The sequence below is a fragment of the Strigops habroptila genome, chromosome 2, assembly GCF_004027225.2.
Source record: "Strigops habroptila isolate Jane chromosome 2, bStrHab1.2.pri, whole genome shotgun sequence".
In the NCBI taxonomy this organism is placed as follows: Eukaryota; Metazoa; Chordata; class Aves; order Psittaciformes; family Psittacidae; genus Strigops; species Strigops habroptila.
In genome coordinates, this window is record NC_044278.2 from 69,498,267 (window position 1) to 69,525,315 (window position 27,049).

The 27,049-nt window shown below is 41.5% G+C and overlaps 1 protein-coding gene across 2 annotated transcripts in view; it reads right to left on the reverse strand.

Annotated features, from left to right (window-relative positions):
* PCCA (propionyl-CoA carboxylase subunit alpha) overlaps positions 1–26,189 on the reverse strand; it is a 277,569-nt gene extending 251,380 nt beyond the window's left edge. Inside the window, exons 1-4 of one of the 2 annotated variants that reach the window (XM_030476424.1) lie at positions 26,075–26,189; positions 17,879–17,956; positions 12,459–12,506; positions 12,302–12,370 (exon numbers count right to left, since the gene is read on the reverse strand). In XM_030476424.1, the coding sequence (XP_030332284.1) occupies positions 12,302–12,370; positions 12,459–12,506; positions 17,879–17,956; positions 26,075–26,137 (258 nt within the window). In that variant the 5' untranslated portion in view covers positions 26,138–26,189. The remainder of the gene's footprint in view (positions 1–12,301; positions 12,371–12,458; positions 12,507–17,878; positions 17,957–26,074) is intronic. The other variant, XM_030476421.1, reaches the window with a different exon arrangement.
* Between the last annotated feature and the right edge of the window lie 860 nt (positions 26,190–27,049).

A 27,049-nucleotide genomic window follows, 5' to 3' on the forward strand; every position in this document is an offset into this window, starting at 1 on the left:
TCTTATTCTTTTTCAACACAACACTTAAAGGCATGTATTCACTTCAAAAAAGGGATGGGGAAAGAGGTTCTTTGTTAAAAAATTGGTATTGACCTTACCTGCAAAAACATTTGTTGGATTGAATTTTATTTTTTGTTAAAGTACACAGTCTGACAGACACTCTACAGAGTAATAATGAAGCAGCATGGGAGCCATTTAATATATTTCTTGATTAACTCATTGCCTGTCCAGTTCTCATACAGACATGTGCTCACATGTCATAATCGTCATAACTCCCATCATCCCTACAGTTAACACACAAGCTCCTTGATTAGTGCACAACTCCCAGACGAGCCATTGCTAATGCTAAATAATTCCCTTCAGCCTCCTGCGACTATACTGCAGGCTCTCCAATTAAATATAATGTCTCTGATGAGCCATATTAATATGGACAAATTCCTGCCAGGAATTCTAGCCCACTCACTTTCACCAAAGCAGCAACTGAAATAAAAAGAGAAAAGCTGTATACATAAAAATTAGCTGAAAGAATAGTTTTGCCATGAGGCTTTAATTATAAAACTTTGCTGTCACAGGTATGTTATTCTTAAAAGGTATCTGCAAGGCTGGCATATTAATACAAGTTTACTGATAAATGACAGTGAGTAAATTACCATTTTAATAATTGAAAAGAAAGCATGTAAAACAGTGCTTTCAATCAGTTAATTACAATTAGCAATATCTAATCACATGTGATAAAATTAACTACAGACACCCTCAGCTCACTTGCTGCTGGTACAGCAATTATATTCAGCTGGTCTTGTGCATTAAGCATCATTTGAAACACTGGCATAGTTGTACACACCTACACAAAAGAGTTTTTCAGGTTATAAAAATATTTCAGTAATGACCTATGCATAGAATTTTCAGAACTTGCACCAAAGATCTACCATGCTTGCTAAAAGCCTGCTGCAGCATCACAGATTATATTGCAAAGTCTGCAGATTTTAAGATATTTACATATGTACCAAGCAATATCAAAATATTTTAAGAATATAAAGGAGCCAGTCATGGGTCAAATCTATGGAAACCAAATTGTAATGCCAATGGTAATCTCCTCCCTTTAAAATGGGAAGACTCACTGGAAAACCCAACCTCTTCAGTGTACACTGGGATTACTTAACATCATTTAACTCAAAATTGCTGCCATTAGCTGGAAATTCACTACTCAGATTATATGAAAATCATAAGGAGATTCCAGTCCTTACAGCAGAGACTCTGATGTCCTTAACCCTAATGCTGACCCTCTCACTAGAAGAGATATCAACAAAGGACATGTAAATAGACTGATGCAGAAGTATCCTTTAGTAGTTTTAAATATTGCTTGCAACTGCACAAATTGCAAGATATTCAAATAACCCCCATGAAATTTTGATAAGCTCTTCCCCAAGGTCCTTGCACCTTCATCCTTACACTAATGCACTTCATCTTCATTTACCTGATCATTAGTTTCCAGTTTGTTCAGCTGGAAACCAACACACGCTAATTACTTTGACATCACAAAGTCCTATCTGTCTTCACCACCTCCCCAGACAGCAGGGAGAAATTATCAAGGGTAGGCATGATAATATCCTGATAAATGATGATTCACATCACCTCACTGTCAATCATCCAGAAGTGCTCACGCAAGATACCACTCAATCTCATTACTGAATCCTAGGGCTAAGAGTACAATACACACCAGGAGTCATATTTCAAACAGCAGGCCACCTGGGTAAGATGCAGCTCTCAGATTTTCATGAATTTTGTTAGCTTTTTGTTTTAACATGGTAAATGTCAAATATTCATCTATTTTGCCATGCGTATATAGGCTGGCAGAAAAGGACATGCTGAAAGCAAAGCAATTCATCTTGAGGGTTCAAGTGAGGAAAAAAAGTCTAGGTTCTTCGGAGGGGAGGAAAAGGACAGGTAAGTTTCATTAATTTAAGAAGAAAATGAATAAGCTCACCTAAAGTTTCAAAGATCAGTTTCACAATTTCAGCATTCTTCCTGCTGGAACAACATAAACGCATTCAATGCTCTGAAAGAAGTAATGCTGCCTTTCTGGAACTCATTGACATAGGCAAACTTTGCTTTTTCCACGGCAGAAAACAGATATTCATAAAAGCAACATTCCTGCTTCAATAAATAGCCAATCTTGGGGGAGGTTGGGAAATTAGTGAAGCAGCAAAATAACAACTTAGTAAGAGCTGCTTTCTCAGAAAAGATCACTTCTTTCCCTACTTCCAAATTAGTGTTGTCACCCTTCCAGCTCTCTCAGTCCAATAAGACACATAAATAAAGCAGCCTCCAATAAATAAGTGCGCAGTACTTGCTACTTAGTGCAGAATCTAGGAGGTTTTTATGCTAAGGAATGGGGACAGAACAACACATGCTATCTCCCAGGTTTGTAACACACTGTTTTCTTGACCAAGGTAGATCTTTCACCATTAGCAAACTTGCACCCAGTGACACAACATGCATTGAATAATATAATCAATTACTGATGGAACAGATGAGGAAAAAAAAAAAAGAGAAAAAAAAGGAGGAAAACAAGACTGAAAGAATACGGGGAGAAAGCACAAGGGAATTCCACAAACATGTGTGGTTATGCTAGTTACTGCCAGGGAGAAGAAGAACAGTCAAAACGAAGCATTAAAAATTGAGTAGAGAGCACTGCAGAAACAAATAAACAGCAGACAGGAGAGAAAACAAAGAAAAAAAACACACAATGAAAAAAGTACAAAGATGCACATTCTACCATTCCACTGTATTTTCCTGGCGGAAGACACTCTAAACGCCCAATGCAAGTCAGAGCAACAGAGCGCTTTCTGGCAAGCATGTACAATACCATTACAGGCGCACTGGTGCAGCATCCAGCCACTGCCTACCCACATGACAGCCTGAACTTGGCAGGAACCTTCACATACACTTTCTTGCACCTCCGCTGTCCCAGACTGTTTGAAATATGATCATAGGCTCACAATGAAACCCTTGTCCCATTTCAAAGTACTCTCCTGTGGGGCTACACAGGACAGGCAGCATCTTACAGATTCCTAGTCAGATAACTTTAGCATAACAATTTTTCAAGGAGAAACTTAGAGGACATGTTCTAAAATATATGCAAATGCAAATAACAGAAATGCAAAGCTCCATGAACACGCCGAAATCATTTAAGTCTGGCTGTACTATATACCTCACATGCACACACACACACTATTCAAAATCTACCTTTCTGAGCAGTTGCAGATCACTAACGAAGTTCAAAAGCCAAGAGCTCTTCAGAAGATTCCTGTCAAAATACCCACTGTAACAAAAGTCAGCTTCTAGTCTACACACGCACACAGATTTCTCACTGCCGAGTCTGTGACCAACACCCCTCACCTTTTCTGCACATTTTAGATTAATGCTGGCTTATCAAACTTAGCAGGAAAGGTAAGGTTGGTAAGGTAAGTAAGCTAAATCAGTGATTCTACAACAATATCGCCCAGAAAGGTTAAACATCACATGCTTCGACACCAGAACTTGAAGCACTTTTTCCCCTCAAGAACAAAAGAAGTCTGAAATTAAAACCTATTATCTCATCAAGCAGGGAAAAATTATGAGCAAAAGCAGATTTTTTTTTTTTCCACCGAGTGTAACCTTCCTTGATTTAGAGAAGGGCTGCCAGAAGGAATAAATAACTCAAATTGCTGCTTTAGTTTACAGAAGTGGAGCACTTAACACAGAAAGGAAGCAAGCAACTCAGATCAGAAATATCTCTCTCCAAACAAGCTTCAAAGTTACAAAATTTTAGAAATGCCATTCAATGATAAACTTCATATAGGAGAATGTTAAGTTTTCATTTTCACTTCAAAAATGAACAGCTGCCTTCATCCCAGACATACCTCATATCTAATTTCTTAAAGAGCACATGATCTGACTATTTGTGCCTTGAGAAGGCCACTGTTGGCTTAACTGCTTGAAGTCATACAATTCAAATCCCTTCTGCGGAAAGAATATTGGTGCAGAGAATACACAGGCCTGCCTGCAAAATTAATTTACAACAATGGTTAATGTGTTAGCTTTACTCCCAGAAGCCTGAGGGCAGAAATTTGTAACAGTGATTGTATGCTTTAGGTCAGCTGATAGAAACATACGAAATTCTAGCAATCGAAAGCCTTCATTAAAAGGCATATCTTCAAATAAAAAAGTTTGTTTGCATTTCTTTGTTAGGGCTATGACAATTGCTTTACAGGAAAACAATCTTTTAACACAGCAGTGTCACTTCTTGAATCTCACCAGTTCATTTTTTAAATTAGGCTATCAATTTACTCACACAACACACACATGTTTATTTTTGTTAGCCAAGTTGTAAAAGAAAATTCTCTGCAGAAAGAGCAAAAAACTGGCACAGAAACAAACTTTACTGTTGGGCAAATACCGAGTTGGACAAACAAATCTTACCTCTTCCTTTTAAGTAGAAAAGACATGCAGTAGAATTACAGTATTTCCTCTAAAAGGAAAAAGTAAATAGGAAAGCGCTGTCAACAAGTGACCTACTGCAGTCTACAGCCTACAAGTTTACCTGTCAGTCCTGAGCTCCACAGATACTGAATGAGCAAGCACATGACAAAACTTCAGGCTGTTTAACCCATATTTGAAGGCTGATTCTGAAAACTTCAAAATAGCAAATAGAAGTGAAATACAGATTACACTTCAACTGTATCACAAAAATAAAAATCACACTTACCATTCGAATTCAGGTCACTACCAAAAAATTAATCATTCATACAGCTAAAATCTCCCCCACATTATAGTCATATGTTTATAGAAAACCGTGATATATTTAAGGTAGCTACGGACCCTCTGCATACTCTTGTTTTTATTAAATAAAAGCTAACATTGATCTAAAAGAGAAGAACATTACTATTAAAATGACAAAATACAATAGCAAAAATCAATATTAGTACTATGGTGTCGCAAAATTAAAGCTTTGAATTCAGCATTCAGTGACTGAATACATATTCACCAACTGCTGCATTTATTATTACGTACAGCATTAAAAAAAAAAAAAAAGGCTTCTCAAACCAAAAGTACTAGAGATGTTACAGTGGTTTCCACAATTCTCAAAAATTTTGGTAGGCTTAACAAGGTAAACAACACAAGCAAATACATAAACAGTTCAAAGATTCAATCAATCAAAGTTAGGACCAAGAAAAGCAGTACCTTGCTGAAAGCATAAGAGAAGCAGCAAAGGAACAGCTATGGTTTCTCAAGTCCCAGCAGTGGGTCACTGTGGCAGACAGTGGGGATGCCCAAGCCCAAGCATTCTGCATTTCATGCTCTATGAAAAGGAAGGTTCAGGACACCAGGGTCTGGCCTCATCAAAGGCAGCCTCTCAACCACTGTCCCTTCCCTCCCACACACACAAGGTTTTCAGCCACTAAAGAGGTACAAGCAAGCAGCATGAAGTCATCCACATTCAAAGGCATTTGGAATCCTTTCTCATGGTGTGAGCAGCCTAGGAAGACACCAACAGACAGGCAAAGCTGGGCAGGCTCCAGCACCAAACCTTCCCTGCACCAGAGCGATGACCTGTCAGGGCCCTAATGCTAGAGGAATGTCACAGTACTTAAAACTTGTCACCACAGCTTCCCATCTCACCGCACCACCATCTCCCCTCACAAAGACTGTATTCCTGTTAGTCTCTAACACTTCCAACACTTTCAAAGTACCAGCTTTTCACCTCCACAGAGCACAAACATTAGTCAGGCAATACAATCACCTTTGTTATCCCATATCCCCAACAGCTGGAAGATGCAGTGCCCAGCAGCCACCCCACACACCACAGTTGTTGGTTGTTAGCTCTTCTTCCAGACAAACTTCTTCACTTGCCAAGTAAGAACAAGCCAAACAAAAAAAAAAAAAAAAAAAAAAAAATCAGGCTCAGCAAATTAACTTTTTTCTGGGTTCAGGAGTATTTCTAAGCAACTGACAGTTGCAATACTGAACCAGCAATAGCATCCAGAAGACTTAGGTATGAGCATGCTGGAACAAAACCATCACTCAGAAGCTGAACTGGAGCTTTCAAACAGCTCAAGCACCATATGTAGGATTTTAAAACATGAAACAAGATCAGCAAAATTATGTAGGAAAGTTTGTCATAAACAAGAGCTAGTATTTAACTTTCTGGACATTATTCTTCAGATTATACACTCGACTTTCATTAAAATTAAGATGATGACTGGAAACTTACACATACTCTCAGTATTACCTTTTTTTAGCTTCTCAGAATCACATCAGTATTTTGTTAATTGTATATGCCAAGAAAAACCCTCACAGAAAAAAAAAAAAAGCTTCCCCAAATCTGAACCTGACAGTTCAGCCATGGATGACAAGAAGTTTAATTAAAATCCCACAGGTAAAGAAACAGGTCATGCTTTCATTATAAGCATACAAGTTATCTGCGAAGAGGCATTCCTTTTCTCATCAAATATGATGCCATAAATGGCGAGATAGTTTTTCTTTCACATTGCATAGCCAGACTATTGACTAATCATGTATTTGCCCTTTTGACAACATAATACAAATTAGTCTGTTTTGCTTTTACTAGCATGAGTTCTCCCCCCACCCTGTGGGTTTTTTAAATAGCAATAAACAAAAGTGAACAATAATTGAGGTTGGATAGGACCTATAAAGAGCTGATCCCATTTTTCATTCACTTCATAGTTTAGCTCACAAATTTAGCTAATCAGATACTAACAGAACACCAGTAAGAGCCCTGGTAAAGCCAAGGTAATTGACATTGGTTGTTTGGCTTGTTTGTTTAGTTTATGTTAATGGACAGAAATATTTGTAATAGGTCAGGTTGGATGGGACTTTGAGCAATTTGGTCTAGTGGAAGGTGTCTCTGCCCATGGCAGAGGGTTGGAACTAGATGAGCTTTAAGGTCCCTTCCAACCCAAAGCATTCTGTGACATCTGCTGCTCTTTTTCATCCTTGGAGTTGGTCATACCAAAGATGGCTACCAGATTAGCCAGGCATGATTTGCCAAAATAAACTCATACAGCTCTCAGTCATATTCTCATATTTTATGTAACAAGACATGGCTTCCAAAATATTCACACCTCCTTCCAGGCATCAGGAACCTCCACAATAGGGGCATTTCAAAGATGTGAGAGAGCAGCCTCCAAGACAGACCCATCTCTGGCCAAGGCCAAAGCCATCAGCAACAGTGGTAACACCTCTCTGATGACATATTTAAAAGTTACTGTGCAAGAGCAATTGCAGCCAGAGAGAAGAGTGAGAAACAATGAGAGAAACAGCGCTGCAGACATCACAGTCAGTGAAGAAGGGTAAGAGGTGCCCCAGCTGCCAGAGCAGAAATTCCCCTGCAGCCCATGGTGAGGCAGCCCATGGAGGTCCATGGTGGAGCAGATCTTCACCTGCAGCCTGTGAAGGACACACCACCAGAGCAGGGGGATGCCAAAAGGAGGCTGTGACCCTGTGGGAAGCCCACACTAGCAGGACCTGTGGCCCCATGAGGGACCCATGCTGGAGCAGTCTGTTCCTGAAGGACTGCACCCCATTGAAGGGACCCATACTGGAGCAATTCATGAAAAGGACCTGGGTGAAGGGTGAAATCAGGAAAAAGACAGGACAGTCAGAGAGCCTCAAAGGAAAAGGGGTCCAAGGACCTTCTCTTCTTGTCTCCAAGAGGGTGAGGCAGCAGGAAAGGCTAGAGAGGGCTAGGTGTTAGCACAAGCAAAACTGACTACAACAAGTGTACACCCACTTGGTTTCTTGGGGCAATTTATCTACAGATACACCTTTGTTACTCTATACTACCTACTGATGTAAACAGCTGTCAGCCACAGACAGTTGTCAACCCACAGAACCACTGCTTCACTCTTCACAGCACTGAGCACTTGCACATTTAAGTCACAACTAAATTCTGACTGGCTTCCACATTTTCCTGCCCCAACCATAACTTAGTACGGCTTCTGACAACCACCACCTCCCCCAGTGAGCTTTATGTCACCATTTATGAAGAGTGAATTTCTCCAGACAGTGCATGGAGGCAGAGGCCATTCTATACACTCTAGCCAATGGTCTGGGAATCATGTGTTTAAACAAGACATTAAAACATTAAAGTTTCCTTTTCATATAGGTACTCGAACAGATCCTGCCACAAGTTATCTGAGCACAAACTCCTGAAGTGCCATTGGGAGGCAATGAGCTGTCAAAATTACTAAGTTTCTAGTTTTGTAGTAGATGACAGAAGAAAGCTTTGCATATTTTAAAGAAGTAAACTGGAAACAAAAAGAAGTGAGTTTGGACAAACTTCAAGACCTCTATTTGTAAAGAAAACTCCTCAGTTTTGGATTAATTTCCATTTTTCAATCTATTTTTTATTTTTAAGATGAAAACTTAAACACCAAATTCCCCCATAATATTTATTTTTGCCAACTAGATTTCTTAAGAACGAAAGAACCTGACAGTATTCCATTAAGCTACAGGGAAGTCTTCAACAAAATTCAGCTTGTTTCAGCCAAACTCATCTTGTTCATCTTGTTCATTCAACTTGTTCACCCAAATTCATCCAGCTCAATACAGACTTGGTACAGAACATTACAAGTTTAATCAGCGTTTCCCTAAATCACATTTCCCCCCCAATTTCTCTCAAATATTGCCTCAGACTCCAAGCTTAAAAGAAAGAAATAAAGTTAGGAAATAAATATAGATCTTCCATTTCTAGGTCATTTGATTTTTTTCTGTTTTCCTTCACTGAGAAGACTGCCCTTTCTGGAGAACAGCTGAATCCTGTGCAATTACTTTTACATCAATAAAAGCATTTGCAGCATTTTTGGGTTTATATTATCTAGCAAAACAAGATGATATCTGCAAAAGCCAAAAACATTTGGAGACGTCTATGCTTACGGCAATATAATACAAATACAATAATACCTGAAGTCTTAAGTGATTGACAGAAGAAAATCCCTACGTTAAAGTGTGACAAACTGTCCACTACTCGGTAAAGTTTTAGTAGTTTACATTACTTTCCCATGGGATTTTTTCAGTCATTTATAGTTCATTGCTTCATATGGCTATAGAATCCCTGCTGTGTTAAAAAATGCCAAGTAAAATTATATCTCATTCACTGCTTTATGCTATACCTTCTTTTGTTCAGGTCCAATTAGTGAAAGCTTGTTCTTCATTTATCATACTTTTAGCTGATTACATTAGGCATTACAATAGTTCTCTAGCTTTCCTTGACAATGTTTGCACCATCAGTGTTACATTTATGGTTGAGGAGGCTCTTTCATCTTAACCTTCTATTCCAATCAGTTCAGGGGGAAAAAGTACATATGATTACTCTTGTTCAGCTGGAAGTTCTCTGCTTGTTTTCTCATCCCAAAAATAATTCCACCAGATGTTTTAATTAAAAAAAAAAATAATAATCCAAGTTCTATTGATGCTTCTCCACTTTACTAATCCAAGTGTAAAGAATTAATGTTTTGCAAGTTGAACTCTGAAGTAAAAAAAAAAAAACCAAAAAAAAAAAAAAAGGAAAAAGGGCATTTTGAACAATATAAGTCTTTCTTCTGCCTTCCCCAAAATAACAGATGTAATAAAAAGTATTAGCCAGGATTTTCAAGACCCTAAAAGTATCCATTATGACCTACTTCTCTCAACATACTCAGTACCACACAAGCAACAGTATGCTGTATGGTGGTCTCAGCCTGTTTTCCCCAACCACCACAATGATTTTATTCCAGGACAGTTGTTAAAACAGCAACTTCTCCTCCACAGCACAAAACTTCAGACATATTCCCCTCCCCACCCCCAGTTCATACCCCCTTCCCAGCTCCACAAAGGTAAATGCAATCCAATCCCATTTAATACCATTTCCAGCTACATCTAACTTTCTATTAATACACAAGCACCCAAAAGTCTGAAGTCACCCACCTCCTTTTAAGTTTTGTTAACATTCCTTTCCCTATCACTTTCATTTTAACCTATAGAAATCCTTGAGATTTTTGGCCATTTTTTAAATTAAGAGCCCAAAGCAGTATTTTGTTGTTTTTCCTTTTCAGGTAAGCTTTATTTGGCTCTTAGCAGGTTGTTCAATTTCACATTCCCAGTTTCATAGAATGGTTAGGAGTAGGGAATTTCCCCCTTAAAAATTTAGTAAGCACATTCAAGGAACCCTGCTTCAGTTCAATTTCAGTTCTATTTTCAACCAGTATGACGCAGAAAAGCCAGAGAGATGTAACGGACTGTCTGGTTTGTCCTCCTTTCACAGTTATATTTGTAAAAATGAATTAGTATGATGAGGATCAGGCTACCCATATTTCAGCAAGTAGCTATTGCAGATGACAGGTAATGTAATAATGAACTATTACTACATCTCAAATGTAGTTACTCTATGTTCTAAACAGATAATTCATCTACTCCAATTAATGTTATTTCTAAACAACTTACATATTTTTTTTAAACCATCCCTACCTACCCTAGTCACTTAAAACCAGGTTCCACTATTCTTAGTAAAGACAGACACCTCTGCGATGGGCAACTAGTTCAATTGCATACCTTTACATTTATTTCTGCCTTCGGTTCAACGATCATCATCAGGCTAGCTGCCTATGATATTCATTGCCTTTGTGATACAAGTCTTGAAGGAGAGACATCTTGCTCAATCCTGTCATGCACAAAATCATAAAGCTATTCACAACTTTTTTGCAGCATCCCACCACAAAGCAAACAGGTTTCTCCTAGCTGCATGAGGCCAGAGGTTCCTTTGCCAGGTTGCATCAGCTCCCAGGTTTGATTTCAGAGTGATTGAGATTTTGGTACCAATGGTGTAATCAACAAGGTAGCTGCTGATGGAACCCAAACATAAACGAACACCACAAGGCAAGCATGCCACTTTATGGAAAGTAACACAGTTGAAGAATTTGGTCTCTGGACTCATCTATCAAGATCATCCAAACTGGTAGTCACACGCATCGCTGCAATGGCCAGGTCATTCCCCAAAATGAATAACTGGAGGTATCCAAGCCATTAAGACAGATGACATTAGTTAAATTATTTCCCAGTGCAAGCACCCAAGGTATGATAAAAGCATGTATGGTAGGCATAAGCAGCTTATAACTAGGCCAAAAAAACAGCTTAGACTTAATACCACTACCCTATTTTAAGCACACAAAACAGCATTTCAAGTAGCCTCTCGTTTTTCTTTAAATACTTGGAACTTCTTCAGTGCACACAGCTAATGCTTAACCTTGCACAGATAGGTTTGATGGATCTTTAAGTAAAGATCCAAAGAGCTAAGCAGACACTATTCACCCTTACAACATTTTAGAGCATCATCTCCAGTCCTTGAACTCAAAATCTCAGCACTTCTTTTAACACACTTAATGCTATCTTCGTGAAATATTACATTAATGCATTTCTGAGATACAGCTTAGATTTCCTTTCTTTTATGAACTATTACAAATTAAAGACCCTAATCATGTTTAAAGCTAAAACAGCACTGTAGATTGAAGCAGATAGATATTTTCCATTTCCTCTTTGTAATGCACTATTTGTACTCCCTTCTCTAAAGTCATGAGTTTTACTTTCGGGTGTCATTCTTATTCCCTCATTATGTTCTTCAATCTTGATTTTCACTCACTACTTTCAGATTTTTTTTTTTTCATAGTCTCCAGCTCATAGTAGACTCCATACAACAAACAAAGCCGTCCAGACACCCAATTGGAGGGAAACCCAATTCATTTTCTCAAGTCTATTACAGACTAGTGAAAGAACATGTTTTCTTTCTCTAAATAGCTTTTTTAGTGTATTTTCAGAATGACTTCGTGCCAGTGAACAAGGCTGTTAGGTGCTGCCAAATAACAAATCCATTTATCCTAACAGCAGACACCATATACATAGGATGGAATAGAAATATCCATCAGCATCCTTCAGTTTTAGCATACATTATTTACGTACACTAAAAAAAATTTAGGTTTCACTGCCACTCCTACACTTGGTACACATATCTTAGGTATTACTATCCAGCTTAATCCAGGAAAATAGCAAGGTTAACATTTACACAAGCTAAACATGGACGTCACCCCAAAAAAGATATACTAAATATTTGTCCAATCCTCTCCATCCTCCCCTTCAAGGATGGAAGAAAACGACATGGAGGAAAATGACATATACAAAGATATTTCAGAATTGCCAGCATGCTCACAACTAGTAATTAAGAAGAGTTACTAAGAAACCCGTCTGCCATTTGAATTCAAGTAGTACTTACAGCATTGGCATCAACATCACTGTGTATGGCAACTGTTTTAATCCCCATCTTCTTACATGTTTTGATGACCTACCATATAAAAGATGACAGTTATCAATATTGAAAATACCAATAGTTTAAGAATTAACTACAAAAAGACTTAAGATTACATACTTACTCGGCATGCAATCTCTCCTCGGTTGGCAATAAGGAGTTTTTCAAAAGTCTGAAGGGAAAAGAATAATAAGAATCTTGAAAGATGAACAAAACAAGTTTTCTTCTCTCCAGAAACATGCATTTCTCCTTCACCACCACTAAAAACCTGGTTTATCCATGAGCTTGTAACTCTGAGATCACCTACTTTTAAAAGGGTTCTGCTGATTTAACAATGATGATACAACATATAAACAGTATCTTATACTAGATCTACCTAGCACTTACAGATGTGCAGAAGAAAAAGGTGTTCACTACTCACACCAGCATTCCCTGGATCTCCTTACCACACACTATGCAGAAACTAGAACTCTGTAGAGGCTCTAGGAGCCAGCCACGCCCAGGAAAGAGACACGCTGACAGGTATAGCAGTCAGTACCTCTAATCATCAGATGACCCAGAATATAATTCTCATCTCCTGTGGGAGATCTTTAAAACACACTCCAATCATAAGGAGAGGTTCCTCTCTGCCTAAGTCACAGAGGGCAAAAGAGCAACACCTCCACCCTGTCCAGGCATGCTTGCTGAGTTGTACCAGCCTTGCCTCTCCTTGCAGCTGAGCCTCTTGGAAGAAACCTGGCAAAATCCTGCACTGCCATCATGACACTGTTACACGCTCAATACTACGTAGCAACCAAAGCACAACAGAACAGCAATCAAATTTACTACTCCTCTGAAATTCACGGTCACCTTCCACGCTGGAGTGCACTTAGATTACAAGTTGTCACAAGGGAAGAAGCCTTACACCCTAGACAAAAAGCTCCCCATTATGAGTAGCGGAGGAGCAGGGTTGCCCAGCATAAAAATCTCATTGTTGGGAGTAAGGGCTATTGCTGTCTCTGGCCTTGCTACTGAATGCACAGGTGCACTTTGATATTGCAGCTACTTGGTTGTAAATACAGACTGCCACTGAAAAAGACAATCCTGCTTTACACACCCTCACTGCTTTCCATGCATCAAACCTAGCAGGGATGCAGCTTCAGAACACACTATTTCAACACAGTAATCGAACAGTCCTACTCTGCCTCCCATGCTCCAAATCAAAAACAGGATAAGGAACCAGCAGAACTCCCCCCTTCAGGGGCAGCCCACAGTCATACCAGATCAGGTTTATCAAACCATACTCCAAGACATTCAATAGCTATTCTCCCTCTCCTACACCAAACAGCTATTTTTCATATGGACTGGGGGGGAGAAGTATTGCTACTGCAACCATTAAACTCTTTATTATCCCCACAGTTCTTAGTTCATTTGGAGAGGGGAAGACGGGGAAGACAGGTAAGAGAAGGAGGAACACTGCAAAACCCCAACAGGAACTGCTATTGACAAACTAGAGTATATATGGTTTGCTCTCCTACTCCAAACATACTCAAGGTGTCCTTGACCAAATTTACTTCTTCAACACCAGGGCTGAGCTGGCATCACACAACCAGTTTAAAAATATTACCACATGACAACAACATGCAGAAATTAAGGGATAAAACCCTCCAGGTAACAGCTGCAGCAAGCTTATACGGTAGATGCAGCCAGATCTGCTGAGGAATACACACCCCACCACCTAGAATACAGGCATACCCATGCCCCACTTAACACATAGAATCATAGAATAGTTAGGGTTGGAAAGGACCTTAAGATCATCTAGTTCCAACCCCCCTGCCATGGGCAGGGACACCTTGCCCTAAACCATGTGGCTCAAGGCTCTGTCCAACCTGGCCTTGAACACCGCCAGGGATGGAGCATCCACAACCTCCCTGGGCAACCCATTCCAGTGCTTCACCTCCCTCACTGTAAAGAACTTCTTCCTTACATCTAATCTAAACTTCCCCTGTTTAAGTTTGAACCCGTTACTCGTTGTCCTACCACTACAGTCCCTAAGGAAGAGTCCCTCCCCAGCATCCTTATAGACCCCTTCAGATACTGGAAGGCTGCTATGAGGTCTCCACACAGCCTTCTCTTCTCCAGGCTGAACAGCCCCAACTCTCTCAGCCTGTCTTCATATGGGAGGTGCTCCAGTCCTCTTGTCATCCTCGTGGCCCTCCTCTGGACTCGCTCCAACAGCTCCATGTTCTTTTTATGTTGAGGACACCAGAACTGTACACAGTACTCCAAGTGAGGTCTCACAAGAGCAGAGTAGAGGGGCAGGATCACCTCCTTCGACCTGCTGGTCACGCTTCTTTTGATGCAGCCCAGGATACGGTTGGTTTCTGGGCTGCAAGCGCACACTGCCGGCTCATGTTAAGCTTCTTGTCAACCAACACCCCCAAGTCCTTCTCTGCAGGGCTGCTCTGAATCTCTTCTCTGCCCAACCTGTAGCAGTGCCTGGGATTGCCCTGACCCAGGTGCAGGACCTTGCACTTGGCTTGGTTAAACTTCATAAGGTTGGCATCGGCCCACCTCACAAGCGTGTCAAGCTCCCTCTGGATGGCATCCCTTCCCTCCAGCGTATCAACCGAACCACACAGCTTGGTGTCGTTGGCAAACTTGCTGAGGGTGCACTCAATCCCACTGTCCATGTCGCCGACAAAGATGTTGAACAGGACCGGTCTCAACACCGATCCCTGAGGGACACCACTCGTTACAGGTTTCCAACTGGACATCGAGCCATTTACCACAACTCTTTGCGAGCGGCCATTGAGCCAGTTTTTTATCCACCGAGTGGTCCATCTATCAAATTGATGTCTCTCCAATTTAGAGACAAGGATGTCGTGCAGGACAGTGTCGAACGCTTTGCACAAGTCCAGGTAGGTGACATCAACTGCTCTGCCCCATCCATCAGTTCTGTGGCTCCATCATAGAAGGCCACCAAAGTGGTCAGGCAGGACTTCCCCTTAGTGAAGCCATGTTGGCTGTCACCAACCACCTCGTTGTTTTTCATGTGCCTTAGCATGCTTTCCAGGAGAAATTGCTCCAAGATTTTGCCAGGCACAGAGGTGAGACTGACTGGTCTGTAGTTTCCCAGGTCTTCCACCTTCCCCTTCTTGAAAATGGGGGTTATATTACCCTTCTTCCAGTCATCAGGAACTTCACCTGACTGCCACGATTTTTCAAATATGATGGACAGTGGCTTAGCAACTTCATTCGCCAGCTCCTTCAGGACCCGCGGATGGATTTCATCAGGTCCCATGGACTTGTGCACGTTCAGGTTCTTAGGATGATCTCGAACCTGATCTTCTCCTACAGTGGGTCTAAGGTCTTCATTTTCACAGTCCCTGGATTTGCTTTCCAAGACTTTCGTGGTGTGGTCAGAGCATTTGCTAGTGAAGACTGAGGCAAAGAAGTCATCAAGAACCTCAGCCTTCTCCAAATCCATGGTAGCCAGTTCTCCTGATAGCTTCTGGAGAGGGCCTACATTGTCCCTAGTCTGTCCTTTATTTGCTACGTATCTATAGAATCCTTTCCTGTTATCTTTTACATCCCCTGCCAAACTTAATTCTAGCTGGGCCTTAGCTTTCCTAATCTGGTCCCTAGCTTCTCGGGCAATGCTCCTATATTCTTCCCAGGCTGCCTGTCCTCGCTTCCACCTTCTATAAGCTTCTTTTTTCCCCTCTAAGTTTCCTCAGCAGCTCCTTGTCCATCCATGGAGGTCTCCTGGCCCTCCTGCTGCACTTTCTTCTAGTCGGGATGCAACACTCCTGAGCACGTATCAGGTGATCCGTGAATATCGACCAGCAGTCTTGGGCCCCCCTGCCCTCTAGGGCTATATCCCATGGAACCTTATTAAGGAGGTTCCTGAAGAGGCCAAAGTCTGCTTTCTTGAAGTCCAGGGCAGTGAGCTTGCTGCATGCTCTTCTCACTGTCCTGAGGATCTCAAACTCAACCATCTCATGATCACTACAGCCAAGGCTGCCCTGGAGAGTCACATCCTTAAGCAAGCTCAATTACCAGAGGTACAAATACTACAACACTATCACAGGACCTAGCAATTTGTTTGGAGAGCTTGTTTAGCTGGAGACCTCATCTAAAAACCCAGTGAATAAAACTGAAAGGTTTCAAACATGCTCACACAAATGGTTCCTGAATCTGAACTTCAGCACTCTGGGTACCTGAAGTTTTTAGGCATAGAGACTTGAGGGGGAATGAAATAAAGCTCCCAAAAACTTGGCACTGAAAAGTTTAACGACTCAAATACTTCATCAACATAGCTCTTGGTACAAGAGTTGTTTTATTACTCAGGTATGGTCACAGTGCAAGAATAAGTATCAAGATGTTGAGAATATTTGACATTCGTTTTAATTTTCTAATTCTGCAATAAAGACACTAACAGTAAGAGACTGGACTCTTGCTCCTACTAGTAAAGACAAGCCTCAAGTCCCGCACATAAGAAAACAACACATGCTGCTTTGAAGTAAGATGCAGCATTTCTTATGTCATTTCCACTAATTAGCTTTAAAAGGTCTCACATGAAAGTATTATCTTTATGAAGACAGTGGAAAGGACAGTGAACAGAAAAAGCACAAAAGAGCTTAAACTACCTGTATTAGCCACTAGTTGGAATGACATAGCTCCTAGTTAAAAGAAACCAAATGCCCAATTACATGGTCTATGCCTTTAGAAAAGAAAGGGGACCTTGATTAAGCAAGGACCTTAAGAAGACAGATTTCTTCAGGAGCCTTCTTTTTAAGCCACAGTTTTAGGTACATGCTATTTTCCCCTGTTTTCTAATAGTGTTTCATTCCTGGTTAATTGCTTCTACACTGGTATATAATGGCAAGCCTATCAGTCCTGAACTGTCAGCATTCTTGCCTTTCAGTAGTAGTGTACCTTCAGGTACATTATTTTTCCCAGTGTGTTGCTTTAGAGGCCATGCCAAGACAATCTCCCACAGGAAAAGTTTTTCTTGGCTCATAACTAAACTGAGATTGCCACTGCACAAGTCCCAGGATGCGGGTTTACTATTCTCTGCAGGCCTTAAAGGCCCATCTTTATGCAAGCTCTAAAGTTCCCACCCCCATGTCAGATCATCTAACAGTTCTACTACTATTCCATACTTTCGTTTCTATGAAAAGCTTCCAGCTAGTCTTGCTCCTGGGTCTCTTAACAGCCTTATACCTCCCACACCATGCATAATAGTAGTTTCATAATTATAACATGTCCAGGCCAGTATGAAACTTTCCCAAGCTTAGAACCACTCATCCAACCTTTTAAAAGATATGCACTTGAAGTATCCGCTCTTGACAAGTATACTGCAAAAGCAACTTCCTTTTTGGTTAGGGGGGAAAAAAAAAAAAAAAAAAGGAAGAAAAACATGCTATTAAGCCAGTGACTGTACATGGGTTATACTGAGAGAACTACCATTGTTAGTAGCAGCACAGGGGAGAAGACAGCTTTAAAAGCCAAATATCGGCGATACAGTAAAATGTTAATAACATGCACTATACTACTTACCTTTTCATTTGGATCATACACAGATGAATACAGTTTATGCGAAGTTATAAGGCACCATCTTGAACACAGTGTTTCACACTACAGAAGAAAGAGGGAGTTAAAGGATTTTCTCTGCTACAGTATTTCAGTAAGATAAAAACAGTTCATATACTGACATCTTGAGGAAACTCTTCCATATCCTTTCATTCCCCCACAAAGTAGATGAAAGCTTAAAGATCTGTCCTCCCCAAGCACACATCCAACAAACAGGAACCAAAAACAATTCAGAAGCTCTAGATACAAAGTCATTAGCTTAGGTATAAATGATTTTTAATAAGCCATCCACTTTATCATCTTCTTTCCTTCTTGTTCCAAGAAATACCTAATAAGTAGTTCTCAAAAGAGCACACATGCATGTGAGTGCACACACTGGGGATGGGGAGAAGCCTTTGCTGCTAGGGAGCCATTTGGAATAAAGCAGGTAATGGACTGGGCCAATACAGAAAGCCAAGTAGAACAGTAGTTCAGCTCCCAGTCTCCCCTACCACAGCCCCGACAGTGGTCTGAAGAAGAGGAGCCTTTTTCTCCTCCAAGACTTTGCTCTGAACCATCTTCTACAAAGACAGCTTCTATAGCCTAACTTTTTCATGATATGTCAAGAAAAAGCAGCACACATGCTATTTCAATAGATGATACAGCAGATCTGCAAGTTTATTCAGAAGGACATTCAGACAGGTACTTCTCAAGCAAGTTGACAACATAGCATCAGTTAACCATAAACAAAAAACATGATCAGACAAATAAATGATCCCACACTAAAGCTGCATCAATACAGACAGCTCTGGAAGAACTACACTTGCTCACCCAATTGGAATCAAAAAGACTGTAAAAAGCCTTAATTGGAATCAAAAAGACTGTAAAAAGCCTTAATACTGAATACTGTCTAGTAGGAAGCACAGAACACCAGTGACTGGCAATTGCCAGAACCCAGAACCTGTCAATTCTGTCCAAAAGAATTGTTTTCAGAAGTTGCAGAAATCTAAGCAGTAGAAAACAAAGGCTCTTTTGGGGAACGAAAGGAAAAAAAACAAACACAAGAAAAAAAAAAAAAGATGAAGACAGAATACACTAGAAAGGAAACAAAAAAATAAGGAAGTGTATGTTCATATAACGAGGTTAATTAGAGAATTCAGCTGTCCCTTCCACAACAGTAGCGAACATAAGATAATGGAAAGCTTGATAAAATTCTAAGTTTACTGTAAGCTCATACTGGCCCTGAAGTACCAGTTGCTGGCAGTAACTGGAATGAGAGCACGCCCTACACAGCCCTCTAGCATGATCTAGTTTGAAGACACTTTTCATGTTGCATCGCAGAAAGCAGAAACCAGCCCAGGACTGAAAAGGGCATCACATTTGTAACGCAGCTGATATTACAATGTTATAATGCAAAACAATATAATTCAACGCAAGTCTTGTAATACAGAACTAAAGGAAGCCTTAGAGTACACTATCTCATGCCAGCTCAGACCAAGGTCATGAGTAGAAAGCTGCTACAGCTTCACAAACCATTCAGATGCAAATCACTGGTGGCAGACATAGCATACACTGTCCCAGGTAAGCCAGATAAACTTAATTTTTCTGGAACTAAAAAGTCAGTGGAAAGCAACTGTTCCAACCTGTTTCACATGCTAGGTTCTCTCCCATTTGGTTTTGTTGTTGTTGTTTTGGTGGGCTGTTTTGGTTTTTTTTGCTTCTTTAATTTTTTCACTTCTCTCCAAAAACGCAATCTAGAATAACAACCTGAAATACAAATCATTTGACATGCTAGAATCAAAACCACCACAGGTTTCTTCTATTGTAGGGGTGTATTATGCTTCATTTGAGATGTGACAGCACAAGCTGTTTCAGACATTAAAGAGGGAAGATACAGTTAAGGACAAAATTCTGCCAGCTGCAGCCACACCTACCATAGTTTTGGTCATTATCCAAAACTGACAGCAGTACTGTAATCTAGATCCTGTCAGAGGGAATCACAGAATGGCTTGGATTGGAAGGAACCTTAAAGACTAGAAGGTTCCAACCCCCCTACCACAGGCAAGTACACCTTCCACTAGACCAGGCTGCTCAAAGCCCCATCCAGCCTGGCCTTGAACACTGCCGCAAATGGGGCATCCACAACAGAGCAAGGATAGCTATAGCAGAAGCAGCAGGGCATACTCTCCTACTCTGGAGTACAAGCAGTTAAGCAGGTTGAGTTCCTCTCAAACACTATTGACAGAAATGCTTGTGGGATCACAAATCATCTGAAGGTCATACAGAACACACAAAAAACCCTACACCAAGTTAATATTATTCATGGAAGAAAGTACTTGTTAAGGGTCAGTGGGGCTAATCTAAATACTACAGTTAGTGGGGGGAAGGGGCAAAGGAGGAAAAGCTTCTGAACTTTCTTGTAAACATCTTTTATACAAAGCTAGCTTTGAAGGCCTATGAGAAACCAGAAAAGCTATGCCACAGATGGAGACTAGAAGGAAAGGCTATGATGGGAAAATTAGTTAGCATTAAGTTTCAGAATTTTAGCCATGTGCTGCCTTGAAAAAAGCTCTGTTCAAACTTTTTATACAGAAAGAGTAAAGTTACCAAGCAATTAAAAAACCTGGAAAAGCATTAAACCACACTCAGTTATGGTTTTACACTACAGATTTCGCATAAAACTCTTGTAATAGCCTAACCTAATTATGCATCTATGTTTAAAAACTTAACTACCTCCTCACACACACTAGCATCACTTAGAGAGCCAGGTTCAGGCCCGAATTGAATACATGTGGTAATTTCCTAAAACAAATCAAGCATGTTGCTCTACTTCGATGTGAAATTCCAACTTCAATTCACAGTTTTGGAAAGAAAGGCTTATGGGGTTTTGTATGTATCCATAGGAATATACACTAAGGTTTAAGAGCTTGCTTAATCTAGAATCCATCTCAAAAAAAAAAGTTTTAGAGGACTCTTCTTAGCCACTATAAGCAACTGAATAAGTACTTAAAAATAAACTGACATTTTGTAAATAATACACAGCTACAGCTATGAGGAACATTGCTAAATTGCCATCTCCAAATCAACAGCCACTCAGGTGTCACCTAACCCTGGGCTTCCAAGCTCCTGCTACAGGTAGGTTCATTAAAAGCTACACCAAAACATCCAAAGAACTCTCAAATCACCAACTTGGCCAAGCCAATCTAACTTTCAAGCTACATTCTTAATTGGTTGCCTCCCCAAAACCACACGTGCTTTAGGTATTACACCTTACCTAAAAGTTTCCTCAGAACAGAGCCCAGAGAGCTCAGCTTGACCTACTGACTTTTTTTTTTATCTTGAAAAACTAGGAGAAGGCAGCAGAGTCACCAGGTATAACCTATTTTTGTCATGACTTGTTACTTCGATTTGATAAAGCTTTTGACTCTTGAAAGCCCAAGAACACAGACTATCCATTTATGAGAACTCAACCCCAGCCTTCTGAGTTTGGCTTGGAGTTTCCCACTTCTACTTAATCCTCAAAACACAGACAGCATTAGTACTGTATTTTGGAAAAGCATCCTGCTTTATCTATTAATTGCACAGTAGCCAAACTGAGCTCAAACCTGAATAGCTGTAACATTTTATAACTTCATGTAAATCAAACTAATTTATAGAAGAACATGCTCATCACACACCACCCCTTTGAGGTCTAGCAGAGAACCTGCCTCCAGGGCCCTAGGAAACCTCTTTAGGTGGTTCAGAGACACTGCATACACAACAGCAACATGGAAAGTTAACTTGCTATTTAGAGATGGTTTATATGCATGTGTTTTAAAGTTTATATGACCTTCATCAAGGAAAGAAATTTCCCTCCCATATTGGGCATCTTGTAAATAACTCATTGATACTGAGCTTTACAGGCAGAAAGAGGTCTTGGTGTTGAAACAGAGATGCAAAGTTCTAGATCACAGGCAGGAAAAGCATCATATGCCAACATTTGCTTTAAGAAGTCTAATATGGGAAGGAATGTATATTTTAGCATTACAAGAAAATACAGTAAGCAATGCCCAGTAGTAACAGCTAGAATAGCATACTTTCCACTAGCCATAAGTTGTACCTCTTCCAACTGCAAACAAAGATGTAGTACAAGGTTCTGCAAGGTACACTGCACTATACATAACAATTCTTTCACTCTTACCAGGTTTAAGAAACACTGATACTTTTAAGATGAAGAAAAAAACAAATGTTTTTCATAACTGCCAACACAACAAAAAATACAAACAAGGAAACACTCATCCACCTAAGGCTATTTTTTAAAAAAGCAGATCATTCCTACACTTAAGTACCTTTTCCTTTGTGCCAGTCCCAAAAGTTTGTGTAGTCACACAGTGAACTGGACCAGGAAATATAACCAGCTGAGGCAATACTCGCAAGGAGTGGAAAAATGTGTTCTCAGCCAGATTTCAGTCCATATTCACTTAGATATTCAAGCAGCAGTGCTGGCACAAGTTGGATGGAGGCAGGAGCTCAAGAGGAACAGCCTATGATCAAGACCCACCAGCTGCAGAAAGCTGGAACAGTTTCTCATGCAGGAGCTTAGACAGCTCCAGTAAAGCCAGCACCTGTGAAATAGATCACAGCACTGAAATAATCATACAAGAACCACCAATGCAAGCATGGGACAGACAAAATAAGAAAATTAAAATGCACACAGTGTTTCAGAACAAAACTGACATTGTTTTACTCAATGTAAACTTCAATGAACTCTTAACTTTTTCTTCCAGAATGAAGATTTGCCCATAGTAGATAGCACAGAATGCTTTGCCTGCATAATGATAGAACGGTTGGGGTTGGAAAGGACCTTAAGATCATCTAGTTCCAACCCCCCTGCCATGGGCAGGGACACCTTAGACAAGACCATGTTATCCAAGGCTCTGTCCAACCTGGCCTTGAACACTGCCAGGGATGGAGTATTTACCACTTCTTTGGGCAATCTTTTCCAGTGCTTCACCACGCTCACAGTAAAGAACTTCTTCCTTATATCTAACCTGAACTTCTCCTGTGTAAGTTTAAACCCATTAATCCTTGTCTTATTGCTAAGTCCCTGATGAAGAGTCCCTCTCCAACATCCCTGTAGGCCCCCTTCAGATGCGATGAGGTCACCACGCAGCCTTCTCTTCTCCAGGATGAACAGCCCCAACTTTCTCTGTCTTCACATGGGAGGTGCTCCAGCCCGTCAAATGTGCCCAAGACAGGCAATTCAAGTGTGTGGTTAGAAAGCAGAGAATAGTGGAAGGGATTTGGTAAACATCTGCTGATGCTATTCGTTCTGACCAGCTTCTGGAAAGTCATCAGTTAAAATACTTGCTTTGATTTTGAAGCCGCTCCAAATCAAGGGCAGAATCCAAACAGCTGCTCCTGAGAGCAAAGAGAACATCAGAAATCTCTACCTGTGGTATACTTTAAGACTGTTTGTCAGTACTCAAATCTGACAATCACTGAACTCCAGAAGTTTCAGGTTACATTCGTGTCCCCAGAGCAGTGACCATTTTAACTCCCTAACCTAACTGCAGATAATACCAATCTTGCTATCCCATCAGCCTAGTGCTTCTGGGCTCATAAACAAGGGGAAAAACATCTCCCTGGAATAACAGCATGTGAAAAATAATGTCACAGAAGAAAGCAAGAAGCTCCCACTATACAGATAACTTCCACGACTAAAAAATGGTGTGTTCATAGGTTACAACATAGAGAGCACAGATTGATGATAAACTTTCCATACATTTAGTTCAATATTTAGAAAACTGATCTACACTGATAAAATCAGCAGTTCATTCTTGATCTCGCAAAGTACAGTATTTATCACTTTTTTCTACATTATTTTAATCAGTCTGACAGCTCTCTTGGACAAGTTTCAAGACTGAAATATCAAAAGCCATCTCATCTCATTCTGTAGCTACAGCCTTCTTTCAACATCAGATTTCCTCCCAGCTCCAAAAATGCAAAGCACTCAGAAATTTTAGCTATATTCTAAACAGAAACAGTTCTGCATAAAAGCTAAACAGAAGTGCTAAGAATTAGATTATAAAAACAAAAATTCGTTGAACCTTCAGCTCAGTGTTTTTGCATTGTCCTTTCTTGGGTCATTTATTGATCCCCACATAAGAGGGGCAATAGAAGTTAAAGTCAATTCACTAGGTACTAGCCCTTGCAAGAGAATGTCAGAGCTCCAAGCACATTGCAGTTTGAAGATATCAATTATATTATTTATGTATGTCGGCAAGATATAGAAGAATCTATGAAAGTAATTCTCATGCAGTTTTTGTAATTAAATGTTTTCCAACTGATGTCTTGAAGGTGACTTTCACACACCAGTATTAAGGGCTAGAAATTACTTCAATCAAATAAGTCACGAGGGCTATTAGGTACCTATAAAGACATTTTGTTTTACAAAGGTGTCGCTAATGTACTATTCCCATACTGTTTACACTGATGCAGTCAGATCACTGCACCACCCTTGAGATGTTAGAAAGCAGGAGACAAAGTAGGCCTTCCGCAGGGAGGCTCGAAAGGACTGACATCCATCTTGCACTGTTTAATGCAAAGAACATACATCTTCCACATCTATACACATATGCACGTGTATATGGCTACCAAAAATAAAGTCCTCAAACAGCACAAGCCCTCTGCAAATTCCAAATCATTGTCTCCAACCAAATTTCTTTTTCTTTGCTTTTCAAGAAGCTTCTCTAGTGTACTCCTTTACAATAAGACAGGTTTGCTACACATATTACCTAAGGAAAAAATACTTGGGTAAAGCACATCCCTTCTCAGAATGCGCTGCCCACATAAACCACCTATTTCACATGATCCCTAAGGACATGCGAGGAGTTCTTTACAGTATTGCTATGGGGCTATATTTCTAGGAAGAAACCTATCCCACACCGTCAGGGGTACATAGAACAAGCATTTTCTGTGTGTTGCTCTTCTCCACCAGAACTTGCAGACCTCCACACACATTTTCCTTTGTGGGGATGGGGGAGGAGTACAAGTTCTTCCTGCTGTAAGCAATTAGGTTATTTTGCACCACTTTTCCACACAAAAAGCTAGCTGCAGTGTCATTTAACTGTTACACAACACTATGTACTAAAGCTGCTTGCTCTTACCCTAAATAATCTCTTTCATTTAACACAACCTGTAGAAGACATAGCAGCTGCCTCAGTGAAGTTACTCCATAGTTTTAGGAATTAGGCTTTCTAGAAATTTAAAGCCGACAGCAAATAAAAACATTACTGTAGTTCCGCAGCGAGTTTTTTTATATTTTCCACGAAGAGTAAGAAGAATAAAAAACCACAGCAAAGCTTTAAGTGACAGCTGAAAGATCCACAAGTATCTGGGGTAAAGAGAAGAGGGAAGATACAACACAGTTTCACAAAGCAGCAGCTTTTTTCTTTTGAGCCAGGATTTTACTCCTATGAATGGTACAAAACTACACTCTACCCTGAGGTTTTTATAAGCTCACGTTTAACAGAGGAAGAGGACAGATGTAAACTGGAAGTAGCCATGACTCTGTCCAGCAGCAGAAAATTAAGTTAAGAAAAGGAAAGAGGGGTGAAAAAACAAGCAGCACTTCTGGCAATACAGTGATGGGATACACCAAGGAACAGGCTCTTGGATGCTGTGAGCCCTCGACAACCGAGCCCAGGACCCAGACTTCGCAGTTTCCCGACTACCACCGCCTCCAGGGACACGGCCAGGACCCCGTCGCCCGCCCCAGCCACTGGCCCGGGGGACCCAAGCCAGCAGCGGTCCCTCGGGAGCCGGAGAGGCAGCAGCACCCTCTCCCTTCCCCTTACTCCCTGCAGCCTGTCACCGCCGCAGCAACACACCGCGACCGAACACACACGCTCCTCAGCGGCCCCTCACCCAGTCGGGGGCACCCCCGATAGCCCCAACCGTTCCGCTGCCGCGGGAAAGACGGTACCCCCAGGCCCCACACGCAGTGGGCAGCACCCGCTCTGCGCTCCCCGCCGCAGCTCCTCATGCGAGACAGGGTGACCCAGCCAGCCCTTCACACAGGGGCACCTCAACCGCCCTGGCGAGCGGCCCCGCAGCTCAGCGCCGAGCAGGGGACGGGCGGGGTACGAAGCCGCACTCCCGGCCCTCTGTGGTCAGTCCGCCCGGCGCCAACGCGGCCCTCACCCTGAACAACGTCCAGAGCCCCCGGCTGCCGCCCGCAGCCCCCCAGCGCAGCGCCGCCGCCATGTCCACAGCCGCGGCCCCGCCGCCCTTTCACCCTCTGCGGCGCTGGGCCGGGCCGCCCGCAGCCAATCCGAGCGGCCGCTTGCCGGGGGCGGGGAGAGCCGGGCCTCCGCCCGCGGCTGCGTGCCGGGTAGCGGTGTCTGCGCCGCGGCCTGCCCCCGGCCGTGCACTTGTGCACGCCGGTGCGGAGAGAGAGGACTCATCCACCCGCCGGCCTTCCCTGGGAATCCCTGAGGTTTTCCTTGGAAAGCGTGGCCGTGCGAGCAGACCAGACCCAAGCTCCCGCGCTGTGAAACGCAAGCGAGGCTGGCATGAGGAGGGGCCGGAGAGGGACGCTGCTAATCCTCGGTTTCCCGACATCTGCAGGAATTCCTGCTCGGCTCCCTGGCACACGGTACTCCGAGTCAGTCTCTTCCGAAGTGAGCTGTGCAGCTGGGCTTCGGTTTGCTGCTGCAGTTATCCTGGATCTCAGCTGGTGGAGGTTACAGAGTGGTGCCAATCCCCATGTCAGTTGTCATCCCTGGAAACGCTATGACTGTCTTACTGTGAGGAGAGTTTATAAGAAGCATGACTTGTAACCATCTCTGAGTTTTGTTGTGATACAAAAAGCATAAAGCTGCCCACAGCACTGAAGCATAGAAAAGATGTGATCCAGTATGTTCAAATCAGTGTTCACAAGGCAAAGGAGCAAAGTTTTTTCTTCAAATAGTGTGTTACTAATATGATGGTGATGCAGAAAAGGAGGGTAAACCTGAACCTATTCTGTAACTCTGTATCTTCATTACAGTAGCAGAGAAAAACTATGGTTTCTGAAGCTGAAAGGCAATTATTCTTAGCTAATGAAAGTGACTATGTTGTAGAGGGTTTGCAGTTCACTCAAGACATGCTTTGCCACTAAATTGCAACAGGGCTAGA